The sequence below is a fragment of the Oncorhynchus nerka genome, linkage group LG12 (assembly GCF_034236695.1).
Source record: "Oncorhynchus nerka isolate Pitt River linkage group LG12, Oner_Uvic_2.0, whole genome shotgun sequence".
NCBI classification, from domain to species: domain Eukaryota; kingdom Metazoa; phylum Chordata; class Actinopteri; order Salmoniformes; family Salmonidae; genus Oncorhynchus; species Oncorhynchus nerka.
The window spans coordinates 53,531,589-53,543,891 of record NC_088407.1 but is presented as its reverse complement, the minus strand read 5'-3'; the positions used below and the strand labels follow the sequence as shown (position 1 = coordinate 53,543,891).

Genomic DNA, 12,303 nt, shown 5'->3' with positions numbered 1-12,303 from the left:
ACTGACGCAACGCAAACTAAAAACAAGCATTCCCCAAGTGATAATGGCCTTCACTTCAGCAGTGATGAATTCATGAACTTCTTTGACGAAAAGATCATGAGCATTAGAAAGATAATTGCAGTCCTCTTTGAATATGTGTATTTCTCCAAAACCCAGTTGTCCTCAGTCTGTACAGAACTGCCAGGACCTTTTTAAATCCTGTATTTCGACACATTCCACAGCAATAGTAATGGACTCTAAACCTTCCAGCTGCCTAATATAACCTCTTCCTACTAAACTACTGAAAGAGCTATTTCCTGTACTTAGCCCTCCTATGTTGAATATAATAAATGGCTCCCTGTCCTCCGGATGTGTACCAAACTCACTAAAAGTGGCAGTAATGAAGTACCTTCAGGCATTTGGAAATTGCTCCCAAGGATGAACCAGACTTGTGGAGGTCTACTATTATTTTCTGAGGTCTTGGCAGATTTTGTTTGATTTTCCCATGATGTCAAGCAATGAGTTTGAAGGTAGGCCTTGAAATACATCCACAGGTACACCTCCCATTGACTCAAATTATGTCAATTAGCCTATCAGAAGCTTCTAAAGCCATGACATCATTTTCTGGAATTTTCCGAGCTGTTTAAAGGCACAGTCAACATAATGTATGGAAATTTCTGACCCACTGGAATTGTGATACAGTGAATTATAAATGAAATAATCTGTCTGTACACAATTGTTGGAAAAATTATTTTTGTCATGCACAAAGTAGATGTCCTAACCGACTTGCCAGAACTATAGTTTGTTAACAAGAAATTTGTCGAGTGGTTGAAAAACGAGTTTTAATGACTCTGATGTAAACTTCCGACTTCAACTGTACATGTACAGTAATGGCCAAAAGTTTTGAGAATGACACAAATATTAATTTTCAAAGTCTGCTGCCTCAGTTTGTATGATGGCAATTTTCATATACTCTAGAATGTTATGAAGAGTGATTAGATGAATTGCAAATAATTGGAAAGTCCCTCTTTGCCATGCAAATGAGCTGAATCCCCCCAAAAACATTTCCACTGCATTTCAGCCCTGCCACAAAAGGACCAGCTGACATCATGTCAGTGATTCTCTTGTTTACACAGGTGTGAGTGTTGACGAGGACAAGGCTGGAGATCACTCTGTCATGCTAATTGAGTTCGAATAACAGACTGGAAGCTTCAAAAAGAAGGTGGTGCTTGGAATCATTGTTCTTCCTCTGTCAACCATGGTTACCTGCAAGAAACACGTGCCGTCATCATTGCTTGCACAAAAAGGGCTTCACAGGCAAGGATATTTCTGCAATAAAAACACGCAAAAAAGGATATGGCTTTTTTAGTAAGATTGCATCTAAATCAACCATTTATCAGATCATCAAGAACTTCAAGGAGAGCGGTTCAATTGTTGTGAAGAAGGCTTCAGGGCACGCAAGAAAGTCCAGCAATGGCCTGGTGTCAAGAAGGGCAGCAAAGAAAACACTTCTCTCCAGGAAAAACATCAGGGACAGACTGATATTCTGCAAAAGGTAAAAGGATTGGACTGCTGAGAACTGGGGAAAAGTCATTTTCTCTGATGAATCCCCTTTCCGATTGTTTGGGGCATCCGGAAAAAAGCTTGTCCGGAGAAGACAAGGTGGCGCTACCATCAGTCCTGTGTCATGCCAACAGTAAAGCATCCTGAGACCATTCATGTGTTGGGTTGCTTCTCAGCCAAGGGAGTGGGCTCACTCACAATTTTGCCTCAGAACACAGCCATGAATTAAGAATGGTACCAACACATCCTCTGAGAACAACTTCTCCCAACCATCCATGAACAGTTTGGTGACGAACAATGCCTTTTCCAGCATGATGGAGCACCTTGCCATAAGTGGCTCGGGGAACAAAACACCGATATTTTGGGTCAGGAAACTCCCCATACCTTAATCCCATTGAGAACTTGTGGTCAATCCTCAAGAGGTGGGTGGACAAACAAAACCCCACCAATTCTGACAAACTCCAAGCATGGATTATGCAAGAATGGGCTGCCATCAGTCAGGATGTGGCCCAGAAGTTAATTGACAGCATGCCAGGGCAGAATGCATAGGTCTTGAAAAATAAGGGTCAACACTGCAAATATTGACTCTATGCATCAACTTCATGTAATTGTCAATAAAAGCCTTTGACACGTATGAAATGCTTGTAATTATACTTCAGTATTCCATAGTAACATCTGACAAAAATATCTAAAGACACTGAAGCAGCAAACTTTGTGGAAATTAATATTTGTGTCATTCTCAAAACTTTTGGCCACAACTGTACTCTTATAATCTCCACCGGCACAGCCAGAAGAGGACTGGCCACCCCTCAGAGCCTGGATCCTTTCTAGGTTTTTTCCTAGGTTCCTGCCTTTCTAGGGATTTTTCCCTAGCCACTGTGCTTCTACATATGCATTGCTTGCTGTTTGGAGTTTTAGGCTGTGTTTCTGTACAGCACTTTGTGACATCGGCTGATGTAAAAAGGGCTTCATAAATACATTTTATTGATTGATTTTCACACCCTGTTTTCTCGGAAAATCAATGAATTCATTAATATATGTAGCTGAATTAATTCATTCATTAATGTCAACGTCTATGGTATGTGTGATGCAATTATGTTACATTTCCCCTAATTGGAGAGGGCTGGATTGTGGTAATAGTTGAAGCGGAATAGGTGTAACGTTATCAAATACATCTAACATATGGTTTCCATGGCTTCCATGTGTTTTGATGCCATTGCATTTGCTCCGTTCCAGCCATTATTATGAGCCGTCCGCCCCTTCAGCAGCCTCCACTGATTTTAACCCTACTCTTAAATGATCCCGTAATCGCGCATTGTTTGACTTGCATCATGCATTTTTCCAAGCAGAAGCAATGCATACAGACATGTTGTGTCACAGCGAAACAGAGAGACTAATAGAACGACATTTAGATCCGTGTTGAAGTCTATTTAAAGGTCACAAGCACAATCTCCTTTGTTCGATTACAGGTCTGCACGTCATTGTTGCTTACAACACAGAGGCAAAAAGGGGACCTTGTTATTGTCGACATCCAGACAGTTCTCAATGCAACAGACCAGCAGTACATATAATGAAGAAAATGTCAAGGAAAACTACCATAGAGGAATATATTTTTGGTCAAAAGGTTACCAATATTAACCATCTTCTCTCTACTCCTGTTTTTAAGACATTCAGTCATATGCACTGCCAAAAGCAATTACTTCATTTCAACTGCTATGTGCTAATGTGCTTCAAGTCATGGACGAGTAACGGAGACGGAGGAAGAGGAACTGACCTTTATGGCCACTTGCATGGCTGTGTTCTCGCCATTCATCCCTAGAACCTGGCCCTCATACACCTCCCCAAATGCTCCATGGCCCAACGCCCTGCAAACACACACCAAGCCAGACAGATGACAAAGAGCTTAATTCCAGAGTCCAGTCAAAACCTGAAGTGACTTGAACATAGCACACTACTACAAATAAATTATCATGTAATGCACTTAATAGCTTATAGGTCTCTGCTGTGTCAGCCTCGCTGTGTGTGTGGACTACCTGAGGAGGGTGATGTTCTTGCGTGGTACTTCCTTCAGCTCGCTCAGTGAAGCAGCCTTGCCAGCAAAGCAGTAGTTTGGGTTGTAGTCTGTCATGATGGTGGATGACCGGATCTTACTCAGCTTGTACTCTGGACTCTGGAGACGCAGCCTGACAGCATGCAGCTGGTTCTTCTTACGGTAGTATACTGTAGGGGAGAGAGACCAGGAAGATGGGGTTGGTTACTGTGATACAGCCCTCGGCTTCAAACTGTTGCTATACTGTAACTATCAGAGACAACATCCCACTAGCGCTGCATTAGACACACAACCCTGATGTCTGTCTGTCCTCTAACCTCTGGCTTCTGGCCCTGGTCCAATCAGTGACTAGCTAACAGTCTGTGAGTTGAGGACCGAGGACTCACCCTCCGTGGAGGCGGCCCGCGGCCTCGATGCAGGTTGGTAGTCTGCCTGGAGGGCTGGGTGGGGGCCCTGGGGGGCGATGCGTGGAGGTGAGAGGTGCCCTCTGCTGTGATGTCGAGCTGCAGGTGCAGACAGACGCGACACTCGGGGGAGGAGTGGGGGGCCCGTGGACAGACTACCAACCTACATGGGGGAGAGCTCAGGTGAAGAGACACTGTTAAGTGTCTGAGGTCTGTCTCCACCCTGGAAGGGCCCTCTCCATGGGCCACTGTGGGGCTGCATAAACCATCTGGCCCAGGGCTAAGGATTTTGTGTTGGGTTGAGTGTGTATGTGTTGTATGTTGTGTGTTACACATGTTGTGTGTTTAGGATATAGGGAAACTATTTACTGACACTGTATAGTATGTTTTCTGAATTGATAGCGCTGACATCACTTCCTCTGAGGCTCATGGGAACGTTCTGTGGTCATACCCAGAGGGACTCTCACTTCACGGTGAAACTTTGTGTTAATTACGGGTTTTATTTATTTAGCATGGGGGGGAAAAGTACAGTTACACTTCAGTCATGGCACAGTGTGTTACAGTTCGTGCACAAGTCAAACTCTAAATATCTGTATCTCATACTGACATAGAGGGATGGTTTGTTGCCTTCACGGACAACAGTAATCACATAGTTAATAGTTCATATCCCGACACTCTATTGTTATTGGTAGTATTAACTCCTCCGCGGTTGAGAGATGTACACTATATGAGGGAGGTATAGGGGATTAGAGAAGATCCTTTCGCAGCAAAGCAGTAATGCTTGGATCCTGACAGGGCATATGCATAGTGATGAGTCACCACCACAGTGCTTTTAAAGCTTAAAAGTTGACATTCTGCCATGGTAAGACACTCCATGGTTAGACACTCCTTTAAAATCAGCACTGCCTGGAAAAGTAGTCTTCCACGTACAGAACTGACCTCCGCTCTTACCGCAGCACACGGACAGAGCTGACCTCCGCTCTTACCGCAGCACACGGGCGTCAGAAAGGGGGCAGTGCAAACAGAAACATCAGATAATCCCTCACTGTCCTACATTTCTAGCCCCCCCCAAAAATAATAAGACAAATGGTTCAAAAAAACAAAATGTTTGCATGCGCACACATTAAGTACACACATAACACGGTAGCAGCATTCAATATGATATTGATCATTGCCTATTGGCAAGACAAAGTTAGACACTAATATTAGGAGAATCGATGATTATTCTCTCTTTCACTCCTCAAAGCAGAATAATCAAAGGTACAATTTAAAGGTTCATATCAGTCCTTTTCCTAATTCCCTAATCATTCCTTTTAGCAGGGTAGTTGTGCAATCATTAGCATTAAGCGGTGAAGCCATGTATCACCTTGAATGTGATTATAAAACAAGTATACAGTAGAGGGTAAGAATTGTTACTGGAGATATGTCCAATGCGCCCTTTGAAGCATGAATAGATATACAGTATATAGGACCATCAATCCCAATGTGCTACACAACCAACTGAATACTTCGCTAACCCCTTCACTCCAACATAAATGTCTTCGATTGTGTGGTCTGAAATAGTGTAAGAGTGAATGGTGGTTAGTCTCACTGTAATCCCTTAAGCCCCTCCAAAATGATGTGTATCACAGTTCAAATATGTCTAGTTTCCTCCAGGCTTGAAATCTGAAATAAAGATAATGCCCAAGGGCTTGCAAGACAAACCCATTATTGTCACTGTGGAAAATGATAAGCCTAAATTCCTAAAAGGCCACCTCATGTACTCTTTCTGTCAAGTCTCTGAGTTATTTTATATTCAAGCTCTGCCTTTCTCTACAATTAAGTATCTTGCTGGTTTTTGACTGCTGTGTTGAATCGTGGACTTCTGCCATTCACTCTCATCCAATGTCACATTTCCCTCAAATAGAACACATTAAACCACAGCTTGGTTTAAAATGTTAAGCGTCCTGCCTTTTCAGGATGCTTTCATTCTGAAAGTTAAATACAGTATCGTCGGCATGGAGAGAAGCTCACAGCTCACAGGCGGTGAAAGGTGGAGGGCACAGAGTCCACACAGAACTGGAAGAGTCTCTTACTGATGGTGAGGCTGGTGCAGGTCAGGACGATGCCCGTCACCACGATAGATGCCACCACGGCCAGGATGAGGGACAGGGACAGCTGGCCTTTTGGGGTGAGGCCCTGAGGGGCTGCTGGGGGGGGTCAGAGGTCAGAGGTCAGAGGTCAGGGTTAGCAGGGGAAGATGGAGAACCACTAAGATTATAAGAATGTTTCAAAGACAATGGGAATACTAGTGAGGTCGTTAACAACTTTTCCATTCCATTCCTCCGTGTATTTTATTCGATGATTGTGCCATTTAATAAGAAACAGATTGGCAGAAATTCTCAAGGACTCATTTTTAAAATGTTGCATTCATGATCCCAAAACACATCCAGTAAATTAGGGTATTTCCATGACTGTACAGAAGTTACCTGTGCAGGTGACATTGTCACTGGCCAGCACCTCCTCGTTGTGACAGAGGCAGAGAATGAGTCGAGTGTCCTCGTCTCGTTTGCAGCTCTGGGTCTGGCAGTGACTGCAATTGAGCTGCACCTTGATCTCACATTCTCCATGGCTCTCCATGGCTGAGTGGAGAGGATGACAGAGGACATTACATCACCACATGAATCTCACAAGAACAATGCTGTAGCACAAGCACCGGTCAACCTAGCCATATGTATGACTAAAAAGAGAAGACGTTGAACAATCTTTGTATCTTTGTATCTCTTCTTCATAACATCGTCAAACACTGGAGTTCAATTCTTAGCTATGGTCAACTAAACCTAATCATGTGTTCACTGTAATGTCGATACTGCATGACCATGGATCAATTGATCTGTTTTAGTTTGTGTTTTTGTCATGTCTTTCACTACAAAGAGAACTGCTTTGTATTCCGGGCAGCATTGGCAGCACATGCTTTGGCCACAAATGACATTGTCATGCCGTAAAGAATTGATTGGCTGCCTGTTTTTCAGCGGCTAAAGAGAAGACAGCATGGCGCCAGGATCAACAAGATCCCTGAGGCTATCAATTAGGTCACCGGTGTCTGAGGATTGAGGCGCCCTTCCCTACTTCTCCCACTGAATCAGTCAGGTGATAGAGACACACAGACCTCTGTGTTACGGCCAGGGCTCTTTCCTTGCGCTCTCCTGGCTCCCAGTGACACTGATGTAGTAGGAGAAAGCCTTACCTGCCAGCGGCTGGAGAAATATCTCCCCCATGGGATGAACAAAGGAGATGCCATCCTGACCGCCCGCTGTGATGTCATCAGTCAGCGCGGCATCGCCTCCTTGATTTAGATTAAACACGATATTAAAGATAAGTGCATGTTTGAGCTAATAATAATGGCTTATTATTGCCTGCACATCTGCTAACAAGTGGCAATCTTCCTTTTGAACAAAAAAGGTCTGGTTAGAGGGAGAGTATGTATGGTATATTAACGATGCTGAAAGAAATCAAATGTCTCTCAATCAATCTGTTCATATCTTGATCATTCAACCAATTCGGTGCCTTTTGAAAAGTGTAATTTGGTTTAAAAAATGTTTTCATAAAGAACACGTTCAACTTCATAAAAACGTTTTCCCATCTCAAGAGGTTACATTTTTTAAAATACGATAGTAAATGTCTATTAAGTACCAAATAAAGTAACAGCGTTGACCATAACAGGTTAATTATCAAATAAGCCATAAAGCCCCTTTTGACAGAGGGTATTGAAGGTAAAAATCCAATAGTTGGCCTAATTTCAGTTTATGTGACAAAACAAGCAAGTATAGTGTAGAGAATCAATTTACCATCTAAACTGTGAAATATATTTTCCATAATCAAACATTTTGTAGTTTCAGCTGTTTGAAACTGGTGTACAAAACATCAAAGTAAAAGACACAAAAACATAGAAATAGCGCATATAGAACAGATCTACCGCTTTTTAGACTTGCTTTCAATGAGAATGACATACACTACATCACCAAAAGTATGTGGACAAGCCTTCAAATTAGTGGATTCAGCTATTTCAGCCACACCCTTTGCTGACGAGTGTATAAAATCGAGCACACAGCCTTGCAATCTCCAGAGACAAACATTGGCAGTAGAATGTCCGGTAATGAAGAGTTCAGTGACTTTCAACGTGACACTCTCATAGGATGCCACCTTTCCAACAAATCAGTTCGCCAAATCTCTGCCCTGCTAGTACTGCCTCGGTCAACTGAAAGTGCTGTTATTGTGAAGTGGAAACATCTAAGAGCAACAATGGCTTAGTCGCGAAGTGGTAGGCCACACAAGCTCACAGAACGGGACTGCCGAGTGCTGAAGCGCGTAACACGTAAAAATCATCGGTCCTCGGTTGCAACACTCACTAGCGAGTTCCAAACTGACTCTGGAAGCAATGTCAGCACAAAAACTGTTCGTTGGGAGCTTCATGAAATGGGTTTCCATGGCCGAGCAGCCGCACACCAGTCTAAGATCACCACGCACAATGCCAAGTATAGGCTGGAGTGGTGTAAAGCTCGCCACCATTGTAATCTGGAGCAGTGGAAATGCGTTCTCTGGAGTAATGAATCACGCTTCACCATCTGGCAGTCTGACGGACTAATCTGTGTTTGTTGGATGCTAGGAGATTTCTACCTGCCCCAATGGATAGTGCCAACTGTAAAGTTTGGAGGAGGAGGAATAATGGTCTGGGGCTGTTTTTCATGGTTCAGGCTAGACCCCTTAGTTCCAATGAAGGGAAATCTTAACACTTCAGCATGCAATGCCATTCTAGACTATTCTGTGCTTCCAACTTTGTGGCAACGGTTTGGGGAAGGCCCTTTCCTGTTTCAGCACGACAATGCCCACGTGCACAAAGCGAGGTCCATACAGAATGGTTTGTCGAGATCAATGTGGAAGAACTTGCCTGGCCTGCACAGCCCTGACCTCAACCCCATCGAACACCTTTGGGATGAATTGGTACGCTGACTGCGAGCCAGGTCGAATCGCCCAAATTCAGTGCCCGACCTCACTTATGCTCTTTTGGCTGAATGGAAGCAAGTCCCCGCAGCAATGTTCCAACATCTAGTGGAAAGTCTTCCCATAAGAGTGGAGGCTGTTATAGCAGCAAAGCAGGAACCAAACTCCATATTAATGCCCATGATTTTGGAATGAGATGTTTGACAAGCAGGTGTCCATATACTTTTGATCACGTAGTGTAACATTTAATAAATAATATTCTTCAGAAATGACTTTGTCAAAATAACAAAATTAACAGGGCTTTACATTCATAGTGTATGTTGGAAAAAGTATGTGAACCCCTAGGCTAATAATTTCTCCAAAAGCTAATTGGAGTCAGGAGTCAGCTAACCTGGATTCCAATCAATGAGACGAGAATGGAGATGTTGGTTAGAGCTGCCCAGCCCTATACAAAACACTCATAAAATTTGAGTTTGCTATTCATAAGAAGCATTGCCTGATGTGAACCATGCCTCGAACAAAGAGATCGCAGAAGACATAAGAATTGTTGACTTGTATAAAGCTGGAAAGGGCTACAAAAGTATCTCTAAAACCCTTGATGTTCATCAGTCTACGGTAAGACAAATTGTCTATAAATCGAGTAGGTTCAGCACTGTTACTACTCTCCCTAGGAGTGGCCATCCTGCAAAGATGATTGCAAGAGCACAGCGCAGAATGCTCAATTAGGTTAAGAAGAATCCTAGAGTGTCAGCTAAAGATTTACAGAAATCTCTGAAACATGCCAACATCTCTGTTGACGAGTCTACGATACGTAAAACACTAAACAAGAAGGATGTTCATGGGAGGACACCACGGAAGAAGCCACTGCTGTCCAAAAAAAAAACATTGCTGCACGTCTTAAGTTTGCAGAAGTGCACCTGGATGTTCCACAGCGCTACTGGCAAAATATTCTGTGGACAGATTAAACTACAGTTGAGTTGTTTGGGAAGGAACACACAACACTATGTGAGGAGAAAAAAAGGCACACCACCTCAAAACCTCATCCCAACTGTAAAGTATGGTGGAGGGAGCATCATGGTTTGGGGCTGCTTTGCTCAACAGAAGTTGGGTGATGCAACAGGACAACGTCCCAAAACACAGAAGTAAATCAACAGATAAATGGCTTCAACAGAAGAAAATATGTCTTCTGGAGTGGCCCAGTCAGAGTCCTGACCTCAACCCGATTTAGATGCTGTGGCATGACCTCAAGAAAGCAGTTCACACCAGACATCCTAAGAATATTGCTGAACTGAAACAGTTTTGTAAAGAGGAATGGTCCAAAATTCCTCCTGACCATTGTGCAGGTCTGATCAGCAACTACAGAAAAAGTTTGGTTGAGGTTATTGCATCCAAAGAAGGGTCAACCAGTTATTAAATCCAAGGGTGTCACATACTTTTCCCGCCCTGCACTGTGAATTTTTACACAGTGTGTTCAATAAAGACATGAGAACATATTGTTCTATTGTTGTGACCGAGATGAAGATCAGATCAAATTTTATGACCAATTTATGCAGAAATCCAGGTATTTCCAAAGGGCTCACATACGTTTTCTTGCCACTGTACAGTTTGTGTGTGTATCCTAACTACTCATTTTTGTTTGCAGGACATCACCTGTGAAATCTCATGTAAAAAATATAAAGGTTATGTGATCACATGTGAAAATCTAAGTGAAACTTCATGTGAAATATGATCATGTGAAGTGTTCCAAAAACACATAGTTTTACATGATTTCACACAGGCCAAGCATGGACATTTCACATGTGAAATCATGTGGTTTTTCCGTAAGGGGTGAAACAAGTCTTTATTCATTTAAAAAAATCTGATTTATTGAATTCTCTATGTGGTCTATATTAAATAAGACCTCATTAAATATAACAGGCTTTTAAAATGCAATATTGGTGCACAACATCTACTTAAAATATCAAAGGCATTCTTTCATGGAACGACCCATCTCCTCTCAATCATGTTTTGCAGAGGAGCCAAGTGGAACACCCAATCTTATCAATCAATGAAGTAGAACTTTCTTTAAACTGTCTCATAATATCAGTACATTCAGAACGGCCTGTGAGTTATGTCACCAATCCACAACTAGTAAATCATACTAGATAAAGACAGAAAAGCAGTGAATGTTATCAATGTGCCCATTTCCTTGGGGCCAATGGAAATTCTCCAGCATAAATATCTTGTCAGATTCATCCTATAATAACAGTATAGTACAACACATAGGAAAGCAGTAAATAAATATTAGTATTATTATTGTGTGTGTGTGTGTGTGTGTGTGTGTGTGAGCTTACCTCTGTATCCGCCTCCTCCTCCTCCAGCAGTGCAGGCTCCCCCTCCCCCTCCAAACCCCGAAGGTGGCCCAGGACAGTTTGGATAAGGCTTGGGGACAAGAGGAACCCCCCTCGGCCCCCTCCAGAAGAGACTTCCCTGCCCACAAGTGGCTGGAGGAGTCCTTCCAACCTCCACCTCCCCCTGCAACACACACACACGCAGGCACGCACACACACCCCTCATTTAGCCATCACGCTCTCTAAACACTTCTTCCATCAATGTTTGCATAAGATGTGTCGATAATTGCTCCATAAGACCCTGCCGGTCAAAGGTGATTTACTGGGAATGTTCCATGAAGCTTTTCCAAGAACACTGACATGGTACTGCCATATACAGTATGCCGTTTCTCCCTTTTCAACAGTTGTATAAGTCAAAAGGCTGCAACCAAGATTATAAGCAGACCCAATGGATAACCAGTCCAGACACAGAGCCAGCTTCTTGATACAAACACATGCACTCCTGCCCTTTCTCTGACACACTCTTGTCCTGTCTCCTGAAGACACTCAAGTAGGAGCTTTAGCAGTCAGAGGAATGAAAGCCATATGTTTTCAGGGAGCAGATCGCCAGCTCTGTGAAGAGAATCAGGGGAAGGGCCACATGGAGGGGGTGAGGTAAAGGCAACCCTACCAACCTGCTGCCCCAGTCTTGCCGTTGGAGCTGGTGGCCACCGTGTCATTCTCATACTGCTCCAGAGGGATCTGGTCCATGCTGCTCTCTGGGTCCTCCAGGTAGGCTTTACCTCCACCACCAGCTGCTATGAGTAGAGGCACCAGTACTCCACCCTCCATCTGGCAGGGGTCACAGTCAATCACAGTAAAAGCTTTTAGAGCACCCCTCTACCCTCTGTCATAGTCCATCATTCAACTTAGGGGCCAGTCCAGCGTTACAAAGACATACAACTTCTAGGTTAAAGGGCTCTTGTGATACAAACCAGTTAACATAACCTCTGACCTC

The 12,303-nt window shown here is 43.3% G+C and overlaps 1 protein-coding gene across 1 annotated transcript in view; it reads right to left on the bottom strand.

The window, feature by feature from the left end:
* Positions 1–12,303, bottom strand: part of ltk (leukocyte receptor tyrosine kinase) — a 71,543-nt gene that overhangs the window by 7,575 nt on the left and 51,665 nt on the right. The window contains 8 exon segments of the mRNA XM_029675141.2: positions 3,317–3,407; positions 3,576–3,762; positions 6,072–6,185; positions 6,465–6,617; positions 7,223–7,321; positions 11,310–11,368; positions 11,370–11,490; positions 11,981–12,137. Coding sequence (XP_029531001.2) covers positions 3,317–3,407; positions 3,576–3,762; positions 6,072–6,185; positions 6,465–6,617; positions 7,223–7,321; positions 11,310–11,368; positions 11,370–11,490; positions 11,981–12,137 — 981 coding nt within the window.